Source organism: Dermacentor andersoni, chromosome 11 (genome assembly GCF_023375885.2).
Source record: "Dermacentor andersoni chromosome 11, qqDerAnde1_hic_scaffold, whole genome shotgun sequence".
Taxonomy (NCBI): Eukaryota; Metazoa; Arthropoda; class Arachnida; order Ixodida; family Ixodidae; genus Dermacentor; species Dermacentor andersoni.
Window position 1 is genome coordinate 97,835,209 of NC_092824.1, and position 25,830 is coordinate 97,861,038.

At 43.7% G+C, this 25,830-nt stretch overlaps 1 protein-coding gene across 3 annotated transcripts in view; it reads right to left on the bottom strand.

Annotated features, from left to right (window-relative positions):
- LOC126539133 (tRNA (guanine-N(7)-)-methyltransferase) overlaps positions 1-25,757 on the bottom strand; it is a 28,407-nt gene extending 2,650 nt beyond the window's left edge. The window contains exons 1-6 of one of the 3 annotated variants that reach the window (XM_050185866.3): positions 25,607-25,757; positions 12,946-13,046; positions 9,763-9,947; positions 3,712-3,825; positions 1,828-1,929; positions 1,133-1,404 (exon numbers count right to left, since the gene is read on the bottom strand). In XM_050185866.3, the coding sequence (XP_050041823.1) occupies positions 1,216-1,404; positions 1,828-1,929; positions 3,712-3,825; positions 9,763-9,947; positions 12,946-13,046; positions 25,607-25,650 (735 nt within the window). In that variant the 5' untranslated portion in view covers positions 25,651-25,757 and the 3' untranslated portion in view covers positions 1,133-1,215. Of the gene's footprint in view, positions 1-1,132; positions 1,405-1,827; positions 1,930-3,711; positions 3,826-9,762; positions 9,948-12,945; positions 13,047-14,598; positions 14,755-25,606 lie in introns of those variants that run through there. The other 2 variants (XM_050185864.3, XM_050185865.3) reach the window with 2 other exon arrangements.
- Between the last annotated feature and the right edge of the window lie 73 nt (positions 25,758-25,830).

Genomic DNA, 25,830 nt, shown 5'->3' on the forward strand with positions numbered 1-25,830 from the left:
GTTAATGAAAAACACTTTTGTTTTGGTGGGGGTCATTTTTTTATAAAATTTCCTTTCACAAAAATATCATTTCCAAACTTTCTTTATTTTTTGACAGTGTGGGTACCATTTGGGTTTTGTTATAAACTGAAAATTAGGTCTGACCAGAAATGCACACCTCATACATGGCTACAAGACCTGACTAGATTCTTACCTAGATGTGCTCTTAATTAATAGTACTTCTCTGTTAGCTGTATTTTGTCTATAATCTGCAAATTGGTCAATATTTTATCCATTATATTGGCAGTCACTCTGATACTGTAAAAATGTCTTAGAATAATTAGCCAAAAGACGAAAATGCTAACCAATGCCTATGGGAACATACGTCATTCAATCAGCACTCCTGAGAAGTAAATTGACATTAACTTATGTTGAAAATAAAAGATATTACAAAGCCATGGCAACCGGCACACTGTGTGGCTGATGTATTACATGAATAGATGAAGATACTGCAAAAATTACAAGGCCGGCAGATATAAGCCTGCTCCAAGCTTCTCCTCAAAGCTGTCTTTCAAGAATGAGTGAACTGTTAGAACCTAAGATTGAGGCGCTATACACATATAGAAAAATAGAAATAACTTTCAGAAGTTGTTTTGAAACATATTCTACAACAAGCACACTTTCTAAGAAGTCATGGGATGAAGAAATCGTCAACTGCACTTAGGGATATTTTTTGTTCTAAAATGAGAAACCTCACTTAAGTGTTTCAGATTTTAGAATGTTTAGTTGGTGTCCAGTAGCAACATAGAGCCTTGTAATTTGGTGCATCAAGGAATCTAGCAAATACGTAAACCTCAAGATACGTGATGCTAGCAAATCTTTAAAGTTACAAGCATTTGGCATTCGAATGTGAATGTAAAAACGACCACCGGCATCACTAAATAAATGATGGAAATGATCATGGGTTCATTATGCAAAAAAGAGGTGAGGCGTGCAGACAGGACACAAGAGTAAAGAAGTGGACAACTTGTGTCCTGTCTGCACGCCTCACCTCTTTTTTGCATAATGAATCCTTACCAACTAGCTCAGCTTTCTGCCGTTCTATGATCATGGGGTTCGTACAGCAAGCATTCAACATGTGAAACACACGGTGTGAAGCTGGAGCACCGTATTTAATAACAGATGTTGCACTATTAAATGTACACGCCATTCAGATGTCACACCGCTGGTTAAAGCCTATTCACCGTCCTCTTCCATCTTGATGGTCGGTAACTCAACCTGGTGGCAGTCAATTTTCCCACAGCTTCCGACATAGGGATCTTCGATCCTCCTGAAGACAGCCAGAAACTTTTCTCCAGAGTTCCTTGTTACTTTTTTGCCTTCTTCAGTGCTTTCATAAAGCTTTTCGACGACAACATCAGTCTTCTGCAAAAGTTTGTGAAAGCTAAGTGTAACACAGGTTTCTTGTACATCAAAGGCAAGAAGAAGTGGCGCAGGATTCTGGTGCAGAGAAGCGGCACACGAGGACTATAGTTTCGTTTTCAAAAGCCCGAGCAACCCTTTCGGTGCAGGGTGAGCGCAGATTTCAGATATTTTGCTGAAATGTAGCAAGACGTAGCATCATTCACCTTTTACCGCAATTAGTTCAGTGCTGCTGGCACAGCAGTAGCATCACCATAAACAGAATGAATTTTTCTTTCATTGAGAAGCGCTCTTTCTGAGAGTTTCCTTTTGTAGCTTCATGCTACTCCTTGAATGGATGACAATTTTGCCTTTTGTACTTGTCTTTGGTTGTAACTGGCTACTGATAAAGTTGGTAAATGACAAAATAAAAGATTGAATGCTTACCAAATCCTCTTCAGACACTCGTTCAAATAGCGGATGCTCTGCTAGGTGAGAAACCATCCAGTCGTGAAGCTCCTTGACGTCTGTTATTGTGTACAGGAGGCCCTAAGAAGAAGTGGACAGGACAGAAAAGCATTTTGACTATTGCCTACCCGTTGATGGGAGATGGTTAAACTTGTACATGAACAACAGTACACTTTCAAGTTGAAGAAGCCTGGCACTGCACTGCAAAGTTTGTGAGTGGTCAACACCAAGAAGGAACAAACACTCGCCATACAACTGAAACTCATTTGTCAAATGAATTTACAAATTACGTGAAAACGTGCCAATGTTTATGAGGGTTTTTCAAAAGTCCTACTCGCAAATTAGTGGTACATATTAGAGCGGCAAACATCATACCAATTTTATCCACTTTAGAAGTATTATAGGTGCAGTTCAAGGAATTGTAGTAGCGTCTTTCAGTGCTGAGTTAGAGAGTTGTAAACTTGATAAAGTCAACTTCCCATTCAACCCTGACGGGACCAACAAAATTGATTGAATTATGCAGAGGATTGAATTAAACAAGATGCATAAAGAACCCCAAAACACACCGCATTTAATTCAGCAGTATTTTCCCAATTGTAATACGTGCCCGAATCAAATGTGCGCCAACTTTTCATGCGTCCAAAGTAGAAAACCAAGGTATAGATAGCATTAAAGTGTCTAAACAAAGTAGAAATCCAGATTTCTTAGCAACCAAAATGGGCAAATGTTTTGTATGTGTTGCACAGTGGTGGCTGGTTTCCTAAAGTCAGCTTTGCCACAACACAGCCGCATAAAAAGCATACGAATGCTCCTCAGGCAGTTTTCAGACCAATTTTCTTGGGGGAAAAAAGGCGTGCATTAGAATTGGATAAATACTGTCATCAGACATTATTGACATTATAGTTATTGCTTGAAAAATCTTCCTAGGGCAGGTTGAAAATAGGTGTTTTTGACGGCAGATTGACATGTGTTCCAACGCATTCACCGTTCCCCAAGCTCTGCGGAGACGGACGCTGTCGATAAAGTGGTTGCTACTTGAGTCACCATAGGAGTCGGGCACATGTATTCTGACTGACCAAGTTTGAGTTATCTGGCGAAGGTCGATTTCAGGATCAAAATAATGAAATTTTGGGCCCATTAGAATGCACGGACACCAATCGATACCTTCAGTCAGCATCAAATTAACCGAGAGAGAGAGGAAACATTTATTTCAACCATTTAAGTCGTTGCTCTTGAGGTCGAGTGGGTGGTGTCCTCATTCTAGGTCTCCACTGGCCATGGCTGCTTGACGTACTTGCTGGACGAGAGCTTCTTGTCCCGCCAGGGTATCGCCGTTCAGCTGTACCTCCCACCGCTCAAATGACGTTCTAGGCGTCTTTAAGTGTTGAGGTTTGCCCCGCAACCCCACAAGATGTGGAAGTGTGTAGGACGTGTGTCGCCGCAGATGCCGCAATATGTTAGCGGTACATTTTGCTGTATCTGTGTAGGTTTCGAAAAGGGTTTGCTTGGATAAGTCTGAGAGCTGCTGCCTCTTCAGTGCGGAGCTTTTTATGAGGGGGAGGATTCGATTTCTCAGTTAATTTGAAAGTGCCTTTACTTTCAAATTAACCGAAAAACAGAATTACTTATAGTCGAGTTAATGGATGTCTACTGTAGTTGAGTTCTTGAAATGTCCAATATTTAAAAAAAAAAAAAAAAGCTGATGTAAATGAAAAATTTGCTTCTTACAATCATTATATTTCAACTTCTTTCTTTTAAACGCAATAAACCTCAGCAAAATCAGTGCAGAAGTTGCTGAGAAAAACGATTTCTCCATTTCCACGTATTTAGATAGAAGGTAAATGACACAGTCAAATGACACACCTGAACCCTGAGCACGTAGGCGTATTCAGCCAGCAGCTGCCTGCTGATGATCCTCCACTTGTGTTTCTGCTTCTTGAAGTGCGGGTCGGGAAACAGGAAGAACATCTTTGTGAGCTAAAAAAAAAGAAAAGAGCATGCTACTGTCCAGTGAGCAATTTCACGCTGCATTTATGTAGACAGAGTGAACTGTCACGAGTCTACAGAAGAAAAATGGGAAGACAAGGCTTCATGCCACATTTTCCAATTTCTGACAAATAAAAGAGCCAAAAGAAAAAAGCACAATGTGAGAATACTCGTAGTGGTTATTTGTAGAGTGCTACTACCATATTTATTGCTGCTAACAATGACTACATGCAAGAATCAAATCACAATATAATTATGCAAGGCCATATTGGGAGGTTTTGGAACAATTTCGACCACCTGAGGTTCTTCAATGTGCACCAAAGTCTAAGCACGCAGCAGCAAAATCATTCCAATATGCCCCTATTAAACCACAGAATGCGATAACCACTTCTTCACTGAGACGGGTCAGTGATTGTATGCACCAAGATATAAAGATGCAGTGATTGCCAACTTGTTCAGTCATATAGCTAAATAATCAATGTAGCTGTGGTGAACTTGACAGTTCAAAACACTAAAGGCTCATTCACATCGGCGAATGACAGTGGTCGTGCGTCCAAGCTGGTCAAAAAGCGAAACGTTTAGGTCAGTCACTTGCTGCTTGATTTTCTAGTCGCATGACCGTGGTCGCAAAACTGATAAACATGCCAGAAGTTATGTTAGCGTGTGTTTTCATCTAGCGTCGTCCTGCGTTGCACCAAATACAATGTCCACGCCACCATGACAGATTACAGGAATGTAATTAGTGTCTTGCATCATGATGCAGGGGCGCAGCAGTTCCAGCAACGTGTAAAATATATGCAGCAGCATTCGCAGGAAGCTAAACAGCAGCAAAAGAATGCACGAAAAAAGTATGTACAGATTACCACGCAAGGCAAACTAGAAATTAGAACTTACTCTCGATAGTACTCTTCGTCATGCGCGCGGAGTTCAGGCAGGAGGCGGCTAGCGTGGCCGGCCACTTATCGCGAACAGAGGCACAGCCGCATGCATTAGCCTTGCTTATTCTTTGGAAGCTTTCGCACTGCCACCGCTGCCATGGCAGAGCACTTCAGCACAGCGACGATGTCTTCCTCTTTGCTCGAATCAAAATCCATGGCTGCTGCTGGAATGCGAAACCAGTGAAGTGCACACGAACTGCATAGATCCCTATGAGTCCTCGTTGGGAACTATAATCTCCGGGAATGCAACTTGCAGGTTGCGCTCAGCCGGGCTTGCTGGTGTGAGCATCGGTCGCATTCAGTCGCTTTTTGGTCACCAGTTGCAAATGGTCGCGCAACCTCTTCAAGTCTCTGATGAGGTTTTCCAGGCCAGCTAAGTGTTGCCCACAACCTCACGACCTTGATCCACATGGCAGTGTGAAGAAGGCCAAGGCCTGCATGCACTCATCTGACAGCTGGGTGAGCACACCCAACAGCCCTCTCTGAGGCCCTGGCAGAGGGAATGTGCTAATCTTCACAAAGTTGGTTGTGCAACCGTTTGAGTGAGAGTACACCCTCTGTAGGTGGTTGAATGGTCGCATTTAAAGGGACACTAAAAGCAAGTACTAAGTCGACGTGGACTGTTTAAATACCATCCCAGAAACCTCGCAACGCTTGTTTTGTGCCAAGGGAGGACTTAAATTATGAAAAAATTGCACCTCAAGGGTTCAAATACCTTTTTCGAAATTCAAATCTCCCGCCGCCCAACCGGAGGAGTGGTGACGCTGCCTATGCCATCACCCCCCTTTGCTGCCATCGGTGAGTAAAACGGCGCCCAACAGACGGCAGCACTGAGCCAAGACAGAGCGGTGGATTCGTTGCTGCACTGCTTTTTGGTCAAGCGGCGTAGACCATTCGAGCATCCCGCTACATAACATGTAAGTTGAGTTCTCTGCAACTTGCACTTTGTGCGAGTTTCGCGAGCCAGCAAAACCACTGCAGCAGTATGCGATAACAAAACTACCGAAACGCGAAAGCATGAGCGGGGCAGAGTGGAGCGAAAACAAGCCTTTCGATCGCCCGCGCCATTGTCAAGGGTAATTTCAACTAATTCCTCTTTCTAAATAGGAAATAGAACTGTACAAGTCGCATTTTATTTCAGCTTATAGTACAATACAATGATGCTTTTTGCAACGAGTGGCTGTGTACTAGTGACAGAATTTAACTGAGGAGTGCTTTCGTCATCGGGCAAGTACTTCAATGTCCCGGGGGAGTCTCTTATCTTGTCCTGCATTTACCTCAGTTTCTCAATTATTAAGGCTCTGTTCGTGATAATATTGATGACTCGGAGATTCTCAAGCACTAATCTATCACTTTATCTTGACTGAATATTAACCTTTAGTGTCCCTTTAAGATGTACAGGACCCTCTGATCTCCAAAGGCAGATGAAACGAGCCATGACATTAAATCTTCGAACATTAAATATGCACTGCATATTAAACTGTATGCTCCCCACAACAAGATGGCTAAATTTGACAACATTTGGTGTGCTAGGAAACTTTTGCGAAAATTTTTCTCGCAGTTGAACCGTACAGCAGTCTGGCAACTCTCACAAGTAACAAACAGATGAGAATTCTGCACGGTCAATGTGGACAGTATACGAGTGGTTTCGTTTTCATATGTGTGTGTCGCTGGCCAGCCCGAGGTAGTTTTGGCAGGCATTCTCCGACTTCTGGTGTTTTGATCCTGAGTGAGAGTGAAACGACTGGCGGCACAATGCAACAGCAATGCCTTTTTTGCTGAGCTATTGGGTTATTGAGCTATTATAGAGCTATTGGCTGAGCTATTGAGCTATTGGGGGAGCAAGGAGACTCTGGCATAGTACGCACAAGATTTCAGAATGTTTTACAGCAGATGACACAGTGGTGTGTCTCCACTTCTTGACGTCACACAAGCCATGCTAAAATGGCAGTCGCTGTTGGTGAGACGGGCTAAACGGCAGTAATTTCACATAGTAACTTCATACTGAAATGCATACTGAAAGCTCATTTTGTGTGCAAGTATGTGTGCGAGCATAAGAATCCGCTTATAACAATGAGCAGCTGATGCACTGCCGACTTTTGTATGTGTTCTATGGTAAAATAAACCACCTACTATGCTCCATGCTGCGTCATCGGTTATAACTGTTCAATCGTACTACTGGGTGTCTTAGTACTGGGCATGAGCGCCAAAAGAAAAAATAACGCCTTGGGGAGAGGGGGGTGGGGGGAACTAGAGTCGTGTCGCCGCACCCACATATGTACTTGCGCACCCCAGATGGCACACCTTCATCGTACTGCCCCGAAAAAAAAAATTCAGAAAAAAAAATGCAAGCTGCTTTATTTCTTTTTCCAGATTTCGAATTCCTTTTCTTTTCTGTGCAGACATCCAACAGCTAGACTTAACTGTTACAGCCAAAAATGTGGCATGGGAACATTGAAGTCATTTGTTTTACTACAGAACACACACTAAAGTTTAGTTTAACAGCTGCTCACTGTTGCATGCGAATATTGTTAAAGCCAGTAATGCTATAAGTGGGTTTGACTGTATACTTCATTCTGCCTAATTGAAACATTTAAAAGGTTGTCCCCTCTGCTTTTCCGTGCAACCCAATTTTATAACAATTGTAGCTCATAACAATGGGATTTTCTTGGCACCTGAATACATTGATAAGTGGGTTCGACTGTATAACAATATTGGCCCCTCCACTCTTTGTCATGATGACAAACGGAAAGCTGTCAGACAACCATGTCATAGCCTCTGTATGTGTGTTAACAGAAGATTCTTCCTGCATCCTATTGCAAGGCCTCCCATCAGGCAGAAAACGACCAGGTTGGGAGAAAAAAACTAAAGCAGAGTCCCGCCAAGCGCTCCTGACACGCCTCCCTTGCAGGCTTCAATCTAGCTGTTTACAAGAAACAGGCAAGGTGACTTGGTCCCTTAGCCACGGTTCCTTTTTCTTCTTTTATATATATATATATATAGTATTTATGGCAGCAGCAAGTATGCAAGCATCACACATGCAAAAGGCAATAGAGTACATCGCTCTTCAATTACTCTAAGACAACCTGAAACAATGTGTACAACTAGCAACAGCTAAAGAAAACAGATATATTAGCTCCTAAAAGGGAGGCAATGACAGAAAACTAATTGATCAATTAATCTTTGAAAGCACAGCCTAGTTCAATAATGCTTCACCTAAGAAAACAGAGTTTCAATGGGGCCGGTACCCTCGGCCACAGTTGTGATTGCACAAGGGCAAATAGGTTGCTAATATATGTGTTGATCCCTGACTGCTACCAGGAAGTAGGTATGCCCTCTTTGCAATCGTTTTACAATGTGCAAGGAACAAAACCTAAACCTAAAACCTAAAATAATCTACTTGACATCATCAAGTGCAAAGCCCATTGGCTCGACTACTGGAGTCCATCCAAGTGCCTGGCAGCAAAGCAACATCTAGATAAGGTAACAAACTGAAACAATATTTGGCAAAACACCCTTACATAAAGCCATTCTAGCTTTTCTCTACAGGCACTGTGGTTCTAAAGATGTAGGGATGTCGAAGTGAACATTTCTTCACTGTTGTGATCGAATTGACACACTTTCGTGACATTTGCAGTTTGTAGGTTTTTCATGGCAATTTAAATAGGTTGACTACGCTTGTGGTAAAGCTAATTCGGAAACAGTTCTGCAACATGGATAATCTGCATTTAGCAATAAATATTTCTCTGAAGCCCCCTTGACAATGCAGAAACTGTCTTGGGCTGCAGTACAAGAAGTCTACAAATAAGTTGCAAGTTTTTATCTACTCGTAAACAATTCATTTGAGGACTGCAGCTATGTCACTACCCGAATTGGTCTATTGGTCAGTGACACAATGGTGTCACATATAATTTATGCACAAACACATCGCACACAAAGTTATTTTGCCATAAGTTTCTCCTGTATGTTCACTCTGCAAACATGCTAAAATAAGTGTGGGAGGGGCACCTTCCCTTGTGAAAAATTTGCTTGATCACATAGCTAGGCCATCTGGCACGGCAGATTGTTCCCCCCTTGTACTTATGCCGGCGCCTCTGGTGCCACCTTATGCCCTTATATGAAACTTTCGGGGAAATTTCATGACCACTAGGAGTAAGTATAGAAGTGCCCTACTTGTGCTTTTGGTAGATGACAGCCTGCAATCCGTGGGACAAGCCAAGCAGAAGTGAATTTATTCTTTCTGAGGAGCTAAAACATGTAGGCCACAGGGGCTCTTAAAAATAATTTGTTCATTTTTGGTCCGAATTCACGATAATAGCGCAGCACGGAAGAGGTTAAGTAGCCTTCTCATACTACATGGCGTCTTGTGTTCTCACAAGAAGGTCGTGCAGGTAATATCACAATTTCTTGTTTGCATGCTTTTTTTTTTTTGCAATCTGGCACTGCCCCGTCTTTTGACACAACTTTACTGCAAACGAAATTTGTTTTTCACAAAACATGACACAACATTTGTAAAATCGTAGAATGAACCAGAATTTTAAAACTTTACAAGAAGATTAACGAGACTTGGCAAGTGTGCATTATTATTATTATTATTATTATTATTATTATTATTATTATTATTAGGTTTGCATTCATCAAAAACTATCGCGGAAAGGAGAATGAGAACTAGCTGGCAACTGCCACCAGGAGGGGTACACCAATGTCTACCAGCTCTAGAAGAGAAAAAGTACGTAGAAATAGAATATATAGTGAGTGAAGACAGCAAAGAGCTTAAGAGAGAGAGAAAGGCATAGTGAGTGAGAACCACACATGGGGTGGAGAACATCACAAAAATCAAAGGTGCATGTGCGTTGCACACTCAGCAGCACTTGATGTCTGGCAGACGGCCAGCAAATTAGCACAAAAATTTGAGCATGACGTGAGGCTATACTAATACTTTGTGAAACAAAGTATGCATTTGAAATAGCAAAGCAGGCTGGGGCCTTACTTGTCCTTTCCTGAAGAAGTTTGGAAGGTGTTTCATGGCATTGGTGCGGATGCAGGCCACATTTTTGTACTGTCCCGGGTGCTGAGCTCTCAAGGCTTTTATTCTGTCCTGCACATAGTCAGACACCTTCACCCTTATCTCCATGCCCACCATGTGCGTGTCAGGAAACATTGGCGACAGGGCAACTGAAAGGGTCGTGAAAACGTTGTTAGTTGCAAAGAAAGCACATGGAAATTGCAACAAAATATGGGTCATTTAAGTATTTCTGGCCACTGCACCGTTTCACTAACACTCTAAATAATCCTCCACTCACACCTTTACAGCAGCCTCTATGACAGGTCGGCAACATTTTCTTACTATGTTCAAAAAGTGTTCCAGGGCCCCTTGAAGTGGTTTGTGGAGCTTAGCATATGGCGCTTGGACTAGAGTATGCTGCCTGTACATGTGCCTGCAGTCGCAACTTTTATAGCTGTACTTCACGACAAAGCCCTGACCATCGTGTTGTTTGGTCCTCCCGTGAAATTTTTTTACATCCTGGAGCTGCCGAAGCTGCCATTTGCGAAGCTCCACTCCATTTGCTGTCCTTCACAGTCAGCTGCACAACGCACTTGCCATGCCTTAGAGAGGGAACAGCTAGCTGCAGTACACTTTTAACTGATCTACAGCTATTTCTTTAGCTGTCTTGATGAACTTCATAAAAACGATGACTACGCTCTTGCTGTAAGGGGAGAGAACCTCTCTTCGGGACGGTTACGACAGATAGCTGCACATGGGGACACTGGGCCATTTTAAACACAGTGCCTAAGGCCGTTATCTTGTATACATTCGAAAAACCGACGTTTGGTTCCTCCTCACGCGATTGTCCAAGCTGCACTGATATTGCAGCCTAGGTAAATCTAGGCCAATCGCGTGAGGCGAAACCGAACGTCGGCTGATGGAAACCACATGTGACAGCGTGTAAGGTTATGTAGTTTCTCTTTAGTTTCTTCCAGCTGTCATTGACTTAAAGCAGCAGTAGTGCCAGCCATGCAGTAGCATTTTGTGGGTCTTCTAGGGAACTGCTTCGCATTCATCTTTAATTGTTCTTCATGTTTCCTTCATTTGTTTATTCTGGCACTTTCGGATATGAGTGCCGAAGAGAGCTTCTAATAAATGGCTGCCTCCATTAGAACAAAGTAGTCAAGGCTCATCCACAGATTAGCAAGGACCTCAGGCATGACACTCATGAGACTATATGTAGCATAGGAAAACACACGACACATACGTTCCTAGCGTTCAGTATTATTTATGTACAGTCTGTGCTTTGGCAGGACATGCTACACCCACTACCACAGTTCAAAGAACCACAAGTAACTGTTGCCCCATGGCTAGGTTACTGTGGCATATTAAAGGAACAATAAAGGCAAATACTAAGTCGACGTGGACTGTTAAAACATGATTCCAGAAAACTTACAGAGCTTGTTTGATGCCAAGAATTGACTTAGTTTAGGAGAAAGTTGTGCCTGAAGGGTCCACATACCTGTAGCACCATTCAAATCTCCTGCCCCTGATCAGGGAGTGCTTACGTTGCATGCGCCATCACCGATCTTTACTGGCATCGGTGAGTAAAACAGCACTCGACAGACAGCACTATGGTTTTCTGCGCAAAACACAAACGTGCAGTCATGGAGAAACTGAGGCAAGACAGAGCGTTGCGTTCACCGCTGCAGCTGTTCTTGGTCAAGTGGCGCAGACCGTTCAGGAATCCCAGGACGTCACATGGACGTGACATTCCCTGCTAGCTGCAGCTTGTGTGAGTTTCACGAGCTAGCAAAACCAGCGCAACAATATCCGATAATGAAACTACTGAAATGCAAGAGCCTGGGATGCACAAAGTGGAGAAAACGAAACCTTTTGACTGCGCGTGTTGCTGTGAAGGATAGCGTCATCAAGTTCTTCTTTCGAAAAATCAAATACAACTGGGCAAGTAGTAGTTTCTTTTGTCCTATAATGCAATACAATGATCGTTTTGTTAGAAGTGGTGGATTGCTAGGGACAGAATTATAATGAGGAGTGCCTTTGTGATCGGGCTAGTATATGAATGCGCTATGGGAGTCCCTAATGATGTCCTGCATTTGCCTCAATTTCGTAATTACTAAAACTCTGCAGAATATTTTAACGAGTATAAAACTATTTACACGATGTATTTTCAAGGCATACATAAACAGCAGCTGAGAATCCTGAGAGGCTGTTGCCACATCGTCATCTTCACCGTCGACGACATTGTCCTCTTTTCCTACTGTAACACGACCCTCGGCAGAAGAAGCACCATCCCGGTGCTTTAGAGGGGGCCATCGGTAAGAACATAGTAAGGCTTAAGCCAAGAGACATGTACGAGGTCAGATGTGGAATCAGGTGGCAGGACGGAGGTCACTGGGATTATCTTGTAAGTGACATTGGTCACTTGACGCACAACGTGGTAAGCGCCTTTGTAGCACGGAAGGAGTTTCTCAGAGGACCCCACTCTGTGGCAAGGAGACCAAAGTAGTACGAGAGAGCGTGGTGAAAAATAGGTACCATGATGGCGGCGATTGTAAGCGTCGGACAGCTTTTCTTTGAACAAGTCTCAGCGGGTTAGCTCTTCCTCATGTGTGTAAAACCACATTGACAGTGTTCCGTCGAGGTAGAACACAACATTGGCCAGCATTATGGTCAAATCCCACCTGCTCACCTTGCTCACGTGCACGTACATCTTCAACCATTCTTCTACGCCAACACCACTGAGGCCAATAAACAGCAGCCGAGAATCCCAAGAGGCTGTTGCCACTTTGTTGTCTTCACCGTTGACATTATCCTCTTTTCCCACCATAACAATATTGATGCCTTAGATGTTCTCCGGCACTAATATATCACTTCAGCCTGACTTTATATTTGCCTTTAGTGTCCTTTTAAATGCAGGAGCCATTATAGGTGGAGCAAGGGAAGAACAAAGAAAATAACACTATCCGTGCACACTAAACTCCAGCTAGATTAATAGTCAATGCCACTTGGACATGGAGTCATACATCCACTTTTGGGTTGACAGGTATAAAACATGCATCTAAAAGATATTTATTGTGTCCACATTGGTAAAACAAAGCGATTATGCAAGTGAGGAGAAAGAGTCAGAAATGTAGCAATAACACAAAGAAAAAAATAACTAACCAAGAAGGCCACCATATCCACACCCAATGTCTGCAAACTCCACCTGCTTGTCCGGCTGCGGAAAGTACTCCCCCCAGTCCATGTCATCTGGGCACGGTGGACTGTTCCCATGCAAGAAAATGAGATGGGGACATTACCTTAACAACTCCTGTTCAAGATACATACAAGGTGGCAGCGACTCATGTTTGTATGCGTCGATAGGTGCTGTTAACAACAAGCATCACATGACCAAATGAAGTACATGAAAGTAATGACAACCACAACTTATCGTACTATATTTCAATTGCTTTTCTTTTCTCTGTTTAATCAGGAAGTATACAGAGGAAATGTAGACAGGCCTAGACACTCCTACTAAGGCAATACCTTGGTTTACCTCGGTAATGACGCCAAAGTCCAGGAGCCAAATAGTGGGTGAAACAGATATGTTCACTTTGCACTAATATGAAAGGAAATATTCAATCAGCACAAACTGAGTAAGGACCTCACTCACTGATATTTGCTATGTAGTTCTTACGGTGAAAAATAGATCTCAAGAAATTTTAATCTCAGCACTTGAACAAGAAGAATTACTGGCCTTAAGTGTAAATCTGGTAAATTCCCTTTCACATTGGCACACCGTGTACCACTTTCCCTTAATCTAGCAGAAGAAATCTTTCCAAATTCTTATGCTTTGAGGTCTACGCCTGTGCCTGGTGGTTTGTGTCGATATTTTGTAATTATAGTCAGTCTCCTTAATGAGTGCTATTGTTAAGGCAAAAACCCCGTCTCTGAGCAGGGCGTTCAGGCACGCTGTATAAGTGCAACAGTATTGATTGTAGTAGTAGTAACTGGTCTGACAGTTTTTTTTAGCTTAGAGAAGCGCTGCGCTCGTCTTCGTTTTCCGAATTTCCACAGCGCTCCATACAGGCTCTATAGCTAGGTTGACCCACCACAAACTCTTCATCGGCGTCCATCTTATACCTGAGTTACACGGGGCACCTTTTATCGCGATAGAGTGCGACTGGGATCGAATTTCTCGTTTGATATTGGCTTCCGGATGACTGGGACATGTATTACTCCTGCACAATTGCAACTTCGTGTGAAAATTTAACTTCCTCCAGGAGAACTTATTTCTCTAAAACAAAGCGAATAGCGATTCGCGATACGCACTCCAGTGGACTGTGCATGCTAATCTAGAGTACAAGAAATCTCTGAGTGTACTTACGTGGTATCGTTAATCACAAGCTCAGCCAAAGTTTTCAAGGAAACAGCTTAGACCAGTTACGCAGAATGACCAAATTTTGCGCACTTTTCGGTCGTACAATATAAAGCTTTTGAAAGCTGCCAGTTACGCTATAACTGACGATGATGTACCTCTGTCATTCAACACAACGTAAGCGTTTGCATCATGCTGGCTGCTGTTCGTGGAGCGCCCGTTTTGTGCCACTAAAGTCATGTTTACGCTATGACTCGGAAGAATGTATAAGCAACATAGAAGCGTGCAAGGTACCAACTCAAGTGCTTCTCACAGCATCCATAGCGCTGCTCAGTAAGCGGCACGACGGTAAGCAGTTAACGAGGCGCTGGACCTATGCACGTGGAGTTAAATGTCAACAGTGGCATGTGCACGCGCTCAACACTAAAGCAATGCACAGAATTCAAAAGTGTACTCACTATATAAAACAGTGGTCGGCTATGGGGTTAGAGTGAGCTCTTTGACGATAGTACCGTTTCTGGGGAAGCTTAGCATCAGCCATGCTCATGTACGCAGGCCAAGGCACGCTACAGCTGACAGCTCGTACCAACGAAACGTCACTATTTTCACGGCGGTTTAGCACCGCTTGCTATTTTCACGGCAATGCTCGTTTCGCCAAATTTCACCATGCGGTTTATTTTCACGGAAGCCACAGTAAACAACGCTATAAACATACTGTGAAGCCACCCGCGACTTGAACTATCTCTTGCAAAGTGCTGGTAATTTCTAAAGGTTGTCGAAACGGCGTCTCTTAGACAAGCAATCTATATCACGTTTATTTCTTCGTAGCTTACGTCAAATGCCTAAATTAGCGATTATATTATATTAGAACATTCTTTTTTTCTGGCGACTGCAACTAAAGTGCAAGACAATTGTTTCAGCTTTCCCCTGTTCTGTCTTTTTCAGTACGTTTTTTCAAAACTCTATGGCGCTTCCTCCTGGTGATCTATGCATAGAGTTACTATACTGGCTCTATGGTCTTTTTGGCAGTACTCATAGAGTTTCTCACTACATTGAGAAACTCTATGGCAGTACTGGTATAGTGCCTAGAATATACTGTACATTCTAGGCACTATAGTACTGGCGAAGCCATGCCAACATCGACATCACATTTTACGCAGCGCCATCGGTGCGCTACTAGGGCATTAACGACGTTTTCGGCTTCTTATCTATAGCACAAGGTGTCAGTGCAGTAGGCATGTTATTGCAGCAAGAAGCTCGAAAAATTCGCGTGTCAACGTAGCATTTCAGCAGAGGAGGCACTGGCCCAGCAAGCGAGAACGATCTCTCTATGGTTTGGAAGTATTCGTGTGCAGAGATCGAACGATGTCTCATCGACGATCACGGATACGGACTACTATAGCTGAACGAGCCCGCATGGTAGCAGTCTATTTAGAAACTGGGAGAGTATCAACGGTCAAGACTATGTATAGGGAAGAATTCCATAGAAGGCCCGTAACATCAAGCACCATTCTGAGGTGGGTAAAGCGATTCGAAGAGCATGGGTGTCTCCAAACGAAGAAGCGTGCTCGAAGGGTCGGTGTGTTGACCCCCCGTGACGAGTTTGCGTACTCTGTAGCCGGCGCTTACGAAGCTAACCCAAGCCTTTCGCTTCACCAGACCGGTAAGCTTTTCGGCGTAGATAAGAACGTCATACGAAGGGCTCTCTTGAGGATTGGAGTGCATCCTCGTGAAAGTGATGCACGGAACGGGAAGTGTAAAGCAAAGAAGGCAGCTTTTCGCGCGTCCGGTGTAGCTGTGAAGACGGCTAAGAAGAAAAAGAACGCAGCGTACGAAATAGACATTGGGGGCAAGAACAACAGTGACGAAAAGGACTTGTCGCCGTGTACCTGTGTGATGTGTTACGGCAAAAAGGAAGATCAACAGCAAGTTGCGGTCACCATGCAAGTCTGAAGGTGCAACAGGCCAAGCCTGAAGCCTCTTATCACGGAAGGGAGTCAACAGAGGGCAATGTTCCGCGAATGTCACTTACCCAACCAGTGGTTGAAGGGTTTCGCCTTGCCGAAACCGTCAACCAAGTCTCGATAGTCAACCAAATGTGTCGTCAACCAAGTCTCCGACAATGAACATTCGTCGGTCTGCCCGCTTATGAAGTAGCAGAAGAAAATTCGTGAGATCAGCATTGTGTTTGTGTACAGCTGTTAGTGACTCACCACTCTAACCAGACTTGCTCAGTCTCGGGTCTCTTGGTCCTCTCACTTGGTGAGAGGACCAAGTTATCGGCATGTACCATTTATGGTAAGGAGTGACCTACAAATGAACACACATGCAAGTTGTGCACACACTTTCTGATGCATGTGGTTCAGGCTGCAAATGACTAAGCTTTAGCAGAGTGGGCCTTTTCAGAGTGTGTGTGACCCATCGGTGTGTTTCACGTGTGTATCATACGTGTTGTTTCATGCTTCATCATTGTAACAAGGGTTTGTTGCTCTCTGGTTTGACACAGGCAGGAATGCTATCAACGTTTTCTCTCCTTGTGGAGTACGAAAGACCGACTGCAAACTGCAAAAAAATAAGTTATTTCGCACAGTGCTTCTCTTTGTTACAAATCGGCACTATTGAATGTGAAATAAAATGGTTCACGTTTGATGATGATGATGATGGTTTGTGCCTATCCTATTCAAAGTAGCAGGGGGAGAAAGGGGTGGGGGAGCATCTGCATATAGCCAGAACCTATGGTAAGAAAAAAAAAATGCAGGAAGGACGAAACCTACAGGTTCTAAAATGGAAAAACATGCCTCGATCACACACAGCTCACAGCAGAATATGCATAGCATTCGGTTATTTGAGAATGTTAGTCCTTCACTGTTGGAAGTATTTGTAATTTGAACTGTGTTAGTTATACGACTGAATCCGAACCCCTGTAGAAGAAGGGCATAAACTTTGGCGGTAAAGGCTGAAGGAAAATTATTTATCCGAATGCATCTATTTTCCTCATTTTCCATTACGGTTCCGACACCCACGTATTCTTGTGTTTTAGAACCATCTGTGTAAAATTCTACATGATTTTCATATTTGTCTTGAATAGCGTGGAACTCTTGCATTATATGTTCTTGTGGGGTGTCTTTTTTCTTTAGGTGTGTTAGTGTACAATCACATAGCTGTGTAAAATCGCACCATGGGGCCAGTCTTTGTGGCCTTTCAGCAGCCAGCAGGAGTTCATCAGGAATATTATAAGTGTCACAGTAATCCTCGTGTCATAGAAGTGTCCAAATCATGTTCGGCTTATTTGTGTAATGTAATCGTTAGTTGCATTGTGTTACGATGTGGTAACATGTATGTTGTGTAGATGACCGAATTCTCGGTATGTAGGAAAGGTTAAGTAGTGTTCTGCGGTGATGTAAGGAAGGCTCATTGCAGTCAATGTATAAACCTTGGACAGGCGACGTTCTGTGGGCACCGCTTGCCAGCCATAGGCCGATTATGAATTGGGTCAAGTCGTTTGGTGTAGGACTGCCTAGCTGCACCATAAACTACACTACCATAGTTGAGTACGCTACGTACAAGGGACCGGTATATACGTAGCAGCCATGTTCAGCCAGATCCCCAGTGCTTGCGCGATAACACTTTAAGAATGTCTTGAATGTTGAACGTTTGAGAACGTTTGTCTATGATTCTTTCTTTAGCATTTAAAATAGTGTTTGAAAGAAACTAGGCTGCAGTTAGAATGTTGCTACGGCAATTTTGTACAGCAGGGTACATTTTCACCACTGAGACACTGCTGTTAGTCTTTAGCAGCAAAGGTTGGATGTTTTCCCACTACCCTAGTGCGTACCCTTTCACACAAATTGTCTGTCTCCAGCTAGGTAACTGTGAGCATTTAAAACTAGCATCATTGCATTGACATGCAGTAGCACGTCAATGCTGTGTCCCTTTTGTCCCTCGTCTATGTATGCACTGTGTGACGATTGATACCATGGAATACCAACTAGCCCGTACCAAAACCTTGCTTCAGTAGCTTTAAATAAGCCACATGTTATAATATAGGACCCCTTTCCAAGTACTTAAGTGCCTAGTATAGGCAGTGACCTGTACATGAATGTACAGTCATGAGCAAAAGTTTGGGGATGACAGGTGCTGCAAAAAAATATTTTTTTTCTTTGCAGCCAAGACAAGAAGGCTGAAATCAAGCAGGGCTGCCTACGCGCATTTGTTCAACCAATGTCATGCATAAAGACAATTTCACATTGCACAAAAGCGCTGGAAGAAGTTTTAATTCCTTGCCGGTGCCATGTCTCTAGACTTTTGCTCTCAATTGCACATATAAGGTGTAGACTTGGGCGAGTTGGTGATGCATTATTTACGTTCACTGCACACAAAGACGAAAAAAAAAAGAGAGAGAATGGTACAGTACATGCACATAGCACTGACTCACAACTAACCCCAGTATTCAGAAATGCGCCTTAACTTAAAGCTACTGCTTGACTTGATCAAGTCCAGCTCAAGGTATCGTCTGATACCTAAGGAAACGCAACGAGCATCGTGCTTGTGTTTATGTCAGGCATTATCTCAATTGAGCCGGACTTGTTCAAATCAAGCAATGGATTCAGGTTAAGGCACATTTCTGAGTGCAGTAAGCATCCGAAGTTAAATCTTCGAAGGGAAGAAGAAAAATGAACACAAACTAGAATTCATATAGTCAAGAGTAATCTACAAGGCATATCAGTTGACAGTTACAATGCTGCATGGACAATGAAAATGGGGGAGGTGATCAAAAAGACAAATTATTAACCAAGGCTTCCCACTAAACTGTGATGGCAATTCAACAAGCAGCACAATAGGTATATGAAACAGCACAACAGGTGTTCATTGTCCATCACTATCACGTTTAACTAATACGACTTGTGCGTGACCCTTCTGCATCAATTAGCCTGCACATGACCAATGAGTCAGCAATAGCAGGGTGAGCTTGATCCGGAGTCTGTGTACGTTCCATCAGTTTCAAGTGTGCATCATATGTGATGTTTCATGTTCCATCGTTGCAACCAGAAGTCACAGCTTTACAGGCAAGCATTGTAAACTTAATCAAATTTCGCCCCTTGTAGAGTGCGATAGGCTGACAGTGTCTTTGATGCAAAATGCACAAAGTTTCCCTGACAGGATTTATGCTTGTGTGATCCATCCTTTTGGTGATGATTCCCTACAATCGTTCACAGGAATGTGCACTAAACTGCAGCGAATGGTCTCGGGACAAGTTATTATGCGAGTTGCTTCCCTTCATGCTATCATGCGGCACTGCTCAATGTTTTGTAAAGGGGATACAGCATGTATGGAAACAGGGTGCATCGACAGAACCTATTGAAGCACCCTATATAGACAGAATTATTGAGGTATTTTTTCAGGTGATGATGATAATTTATTAACAGGCCCTTTGAAACTGAGTGGTGACAAAGATACACCTAGCCTGCTTGAGCTAGCCAAATATTCTCTACATGCTTTTCTGTTTAGAATTTTGTATAAATTTCGTTAATCTATCTCATTCAATGTCGGCCTTATGATAGCGAAAGAAAGATAAAAGAACGAAAATATTGATAGGAAGGGTAGCGCCATCTGTGATCAATAAAGCAAAGGCATAATACTCTCTATGGCCTCCGAGGCACTCCGAAGTATGGCGGGCAATCTCAAAGGCATTTGCCGTTTTGTTGGCAAGGCGCTAGAGGGCGCAACCAATCCATTGCTGAATTGTTTCATTGCTCGGTGTCGTCGCTTCGAGCAGCGCGAAATTCAAATAACTTTCGTAGTTATATCGAGTGGAGTTGATTTTTCAGTACAACTAACGTTAAATAGAACGCCCAAAGAGTTTGTGCGGTTATCAGAAGCAGTAGGCGGTAATTAGACACCAGTGTTGACGATGATGGTGTATAGGGTTTTTTTGGCGCAAGGGCGAGGGATGGCCAAAGAGCGCCAAGAAATGGTCTAAAAAGTCGATGATGCGGTGAATGACAACTGTGAGATGTATCGAGGCTGTATAGAGGCCTAAAATATTCACTGTAAGGTACGTAAAGTATACAAGTATTAAAATAATGTCAAGGGCAAGTGATGTGAGCGATGACCATGAGATATATTCTAATATGAAAAAAGAGAACATGAAAAAGAATGTGTCGATTCCATTAGTACTACCGCCTCAAGAAGAGTCTTGAGTACAAGGGTCTGGAGGCACGTGCTCTATTTAGCACTAAGCTCGCAGAAAAACCCTATAAATAGAAGGAGGGCTAGGAATCTCTCGAGATAATAGCATGCAGCACACCTTCATTTAAAAAGTTAAGCACTGCCTTGGTCTTAAGTATGTATGGGTTCTGTGCCAATAAACAGTGTCGGGTGTAAGGGGATACGTTGTTTGTATGTCAAAGGAAAGTGCCGTCTTCGCTCTTCTTCTGTTTCCCACTATTCCAGCAGGATGTGGAGTACGGTCAGCCTTTCGACACATCTACTACAGAGGGGAGGTTGCCGATAGCTCCTGGGCTTTTTGCGTAGGAATGGCTTCAAGTCTGTGGCAGGAACGGGTATGTTGACGAGCTACACACTTGTCGACAACTATTGCTACACCGCCAGACGAGGCGTTCTCCTCGTCACCGTGCTTTACGATAGATGGTCTACTGACGAAGAAATTTTGTGTGCGTGGGTTTCGGATGTCTCTCTTGAACATACATTAACTTCGTATTACGCTTGTGCAAGAGTTCCGTAATGTCGTCTAGTTTATGGACAAGTCATCTGACATTCCATTGTAGTATTTGTGTCGCCATGATGACAAAAGTGTTTGTGCTCTGTGTTTACGAGACGAGCTTAGCTCACGGGCCCTTGCCAGGTGCCGTGACGCGAGCTTTGTCCTTTTGGATGGGTCGAGAGAATCCCGCCGCTCATTAAACGCTAGCTGCGCCTTCTGAATGGGTGTTATGTCCATCGCCTCTTGTGGGGCGCTGGACATGCGCTCTTGTCAGCGCTGTGTTCGACGTGAAGGCCTCGACACGTCTGACGAGACCTTAGAGGCCACCAGCGCGGAGGTGGATGGCCCCTTCTGCTGAGGCGGCAGAGCAGCGCTAGCTGCAGCCGCCAAGGCAGCAGATGGCGTCGCTGGCGGCTCAGTGCGTGTAGGCCCGACAGCCTCCGGAAGCCGTTGAGTCGCTGCCTCCTGATGCGACACTTCGACAAAGCTTTTCTTGGGCAGGTATGATACCCGCCTACGTGCTTCCTTGAATGACATGATCTCTTTTACTTTGACTGTTACTATTTCTTTTTCTCTTTTCCAGGTAGGGCACGATCGCGAGTACGGGTCGTGCTCTCCACCACAGTTTATGCAGTGTAAATCATTCTTGCAAGTTTCAGATGTATGTTCATGTTCGCTGCAGTTAGCTCAGGTCTCGGAAGTTCTGGGAACTATGGCCAAATCTTTGACATTTGAACCATCTCAGGGGTCGGGCACGTATGGCCTGACACGGGTCTTCACGTAGCCTGCTTCGATACTTTCAGGACATTCACTTGAACCGAAGGTTAGAATGGGTTTTGTTGGTATTTCTTTGCATTCCCGCCTCAACTTGATTATTTTTACATTGATTACGTTCTGGTCGCTCTAGCCCTCTAGAAGTTCCGTCTGGGGGAGTTCCAGCTCACCGTCCGAAATGACACCATGGCTGTGTACGCTGTGTGGTAATAGTCAATGAAATGTCTCCAAAGCAGACCAGATTTGGCACCTTTTCGTGTTGGTTCTTATAGTGCAGTTCCATGAGGAAGTCACCACCGGCCACTTAACCGTCACGAAGGTCATATGCAGGCAGGACAAGCTTCGCTTACCCCCATTTACCAGTAGGGAAAGGGTTGGTCATTTTTTTTTCGCTTTCTTTTATTATTTTCCGGGCACAAGTCGATCGCTCACTTCATGATTCGAGCCTGGATTTTGCGCTTACGTGCCTCATTATCTAACAATTACTGAAAATGCAGCGTGTGACGAACACATGCACCAGCGCATGCATGGTGGTAACGTCTGTGAGCCTTTCTAATTTCTATGCAAAGCGTCGAGTATAATGCGAAGCTTTCATAGATTAGCTATAGTCGTAAATCTTATTAGGCGCGCATGTTATCAGCGCTGTCTGTGGTATTTGTTTCCTTGTGTCCTTGTTTTATTCGCGCTGTTTAGCCTCAATTCTAAATGTTATCACAGCTCGCAACAGCTGAAAGACGTAAATGCGTCTATTCAAGAAACACTGATGGAAAATAAAATTGATGCAACATGAAATGTATTGATGGGAAATAAAATTGTATTGTGACAGCGCTGCCGCGTCCAACATTCATTGGGTGCAAAATAAGGAAGCTAAATACGATCCAGGTAAATGACGTGTGGAATTACACGCACTCGTGTACTGTTTGCATTGACCCCCGCCCCTGCACCACTATCTTGACTCTAACGGGCCCAGTATATCCTTGACGCGTTTTATACGTCAATTTAGCCGCGTAATGGGTCTCGTATGTAGCAGACACGCGCGCTGACTAAGGCTGCATGTTTTACACATTTATTGCACGAGTAAAGTCGGCGTGGGCACACTGAATTGTGAAACTTCTGTAACAACGTGCCCATATTAAAAAATACACTTTTTTTTTGCACCCCATCAAACCGCGAGAGCTGTAAGTGCGTCGTGAGGCATTGATTGCAAAATTTATAACAGCTGCGAGCAGATATCTTTCGGTCAGCAGCGTCCAGGAACAAGCCGCAGGAATAACACCAGTGCGGATGTCAATTGCGCTTGGTCGCCCTGTTCCAACGGGGTGTTTGGCGTCTCCTGCAAAGTGTTGACTTCTCCACAACGCAGTTGTGCCCGCTTTTAACGAGCTGACGTCGCTCGGCGAATTGACAATTTTCACGTGACGTCACAGACCCAGCTTTTCACCGTGCCGGTGCAGTAGCGCGGCGGCTACGATGACGTCATTGCAAGCCATCTATAGCGGCGCTAGAAACTCAGAACGCATCCCTCTACGAATGCGTCCCTCTACAGTAACTCTAGAATGCATCCCTTTACGTTAAGGGAGCATGATAAAATGCTGAAAATAAATATTTATTGTGAGATTCAAGAAGTACATTCACTCATAAAAATGACTATTCGTCATGCACTCCTTTTCCAGCACTATATTTGACGCCCCGCAAGAGGCGGTATGTTGCGCTTCAAGTGAAAAACAAACAAACAAAAAATCACGACAGTGATATGCTTAAGGGGATGCGAGTGAACCTAAATCACTAATTCACTGCATAGATTCGTTCCATAATTCTACCGAAAGAAATAGGACAGAATAATAAAAAAAAAACAATTCAATGAAATTCATATCACACGATTTAAACTTAATGTCTAGCACTCTCAAGACGTGTCTTTTTAATTCGAACTCCATATTTGTTCATTTGATCTGAATATTTCTGTGCCAACTAAGCCACTGATGTTGAGCCTTCACTACTCAATTAATCACCGCGGGGACCAACGTTCTCGGACTAAGAAAGTTGGCGGGGACGTCCTCCGAGGGACGCTTGAAACGTGTTGACTAAGAACGCTTTCGTTCCAGCGTCTACGGGGAGAAAAAAGCATTGTTTTTATCACTTTTTAAAATTGTTCTACGAGTTATGTACTGTAGCCTGCCATTGGCGTCGATAAAGAAAAAAAAACACATTACATCTGCGACAATGATATACGATCTAGATACCTTTTCTTTCTACACGTACAGGCGCGTGCAAAAATAACAGATCCCCCAAACATTTTTCAAACCTCGATTGAGCATCGCTTGACGGAAATGTCACCGTTGACTTTCAGTTAAAGGAATAATAAGATAACGATACATTTGGCCCGTATCATTAAATTACCCTTCTGCAATGCAAAAAGAAAAAAGAAACACTTTTATTTAGAACAATTTTTGCGTAGGTAAGCCTCAAAGGACCCAAAAACGAGTGCTCCCTGTGACGTCATGGAGTCGTGGGATCGTGACGTCATGGAGTCGGACGGCATCTGATCAGGCCTAGTTAATTTCTTATCGGTACTGATGGACTGCAGTGTACTTATTCTACGGGAACGACAAAGACTGAATTTTGTAAGCTTCAAGAACTTTCACTTAAAATACGGAGAAACACTTCGAGGTACATGACGTCATGCTGACGTCCCGGTTCGGCGTTTAGGCGCGAAATTCAAACAATGCGAAACATTGAGCTTCATTTCCTCATATAATAATTGACCTATTACAGTGAAATTGTGGAAAATATAGTTTAAGGCGTAATCATACGCTCCTGAAGAACATCCCTCGCGTAGAAACAACGGCAACATCTTTGAGAGCTGATGCGAAAATTGAGGTCGTAAACCAGAAGGGCGGTCCAGTACTTTTGCATGCGACGGTACATAAAGTTTCACGGACGTGCATACCAAAATGAGGACAAAAAAAAATAGAAAGGAGAAAAATAACACTGAACATAACTTACACCGTAACACATGCACGCATGGACAATCACACACGAACGCAAAGCGAAAGAAAGCCTGTACCTCTTGCGCATGGCTTGTAAATTTCCATGCAAAATATTGTAGCGCAGACTCTGCCCACGCTTGAAGTGCGGAGATAAAAACGCAATGGAAAACGAGTTAAAAGCCACTTGCGTAATGCGTACAGTGATACTGTAAGCCTGCCAGCGCTGCAGCGTCATCGAACAATCTCGCTGTGCCTCTTAAAAAATGAGTTTTGCCAATTTGCGACAACTTGTGTGCGAACAAGTGCATTCCAAACAAAGTTTTGCGCATTGTGGTTGAGGAACTGGATGTTTTCGTGGATAACCCGTCCACGTGTGACGATGAAATTCAAATGTTGCGGAAGCGCCTGCGACATAATCTACTAACTCTTCCAATATCAATCAATCAATCAATCAATCAATCAATCAATCAATCAATCAATCAATCAATCAATCAATCAATCAATCCTGTCGCAGGCCCCATGTATTAGAACTACAGAAAATAACTCGATCGGCGGGAACAGTCACTAACGCCGGTAAGGCATTTTGTCCTCTCTAATTCTGTAATTTCTGTAAGAGTGACACGAACATGGGACATGTACGCGTGCGGTGAGAAAAAGACAAGCCATACTTGTTATCCAAGAAATGTCCCGTCATATTCCCGCTGATAACTGCTTCAGATATCAGTTGCACGTGATTTCATTTCGCCTGCTTGCATGAGCGAGGATGTTTGCGGTATAGCCGGTACAGTCGACTTTCTGCTACCGGACTCGCCTGAAAGTGTCTGTTCACGAAAGCGTTGACAATCTGTAATAGCGCAACTAGCACCGAGGAACTAAGCCTTACGTTTCCAATATCATGTCAACACGTCTGTACATCACTTTGTGGGATTTGTAACGAAAAGTTCCTCATTTGCATTGAATGTGAAGCTTGACTGCACTCACATTGACGGCATTCGTGATCCCTTTTCGGAGAGGCCGGACAGCATTAGGCAAGGGGCTTTCAAGTCATTCCACACGATAGACGCGGCAGCTGGGCTGTGCGACACGGAAACGTACGCGCACGGCACTATGGGAGCGTCATAGTGACGGTGCTGGGCCTTGGTTGGCCGATAGCCGAGCTGAATTGATTATCTTATCGCTCGCAGTTACTCTCTCATTGAAGCGAC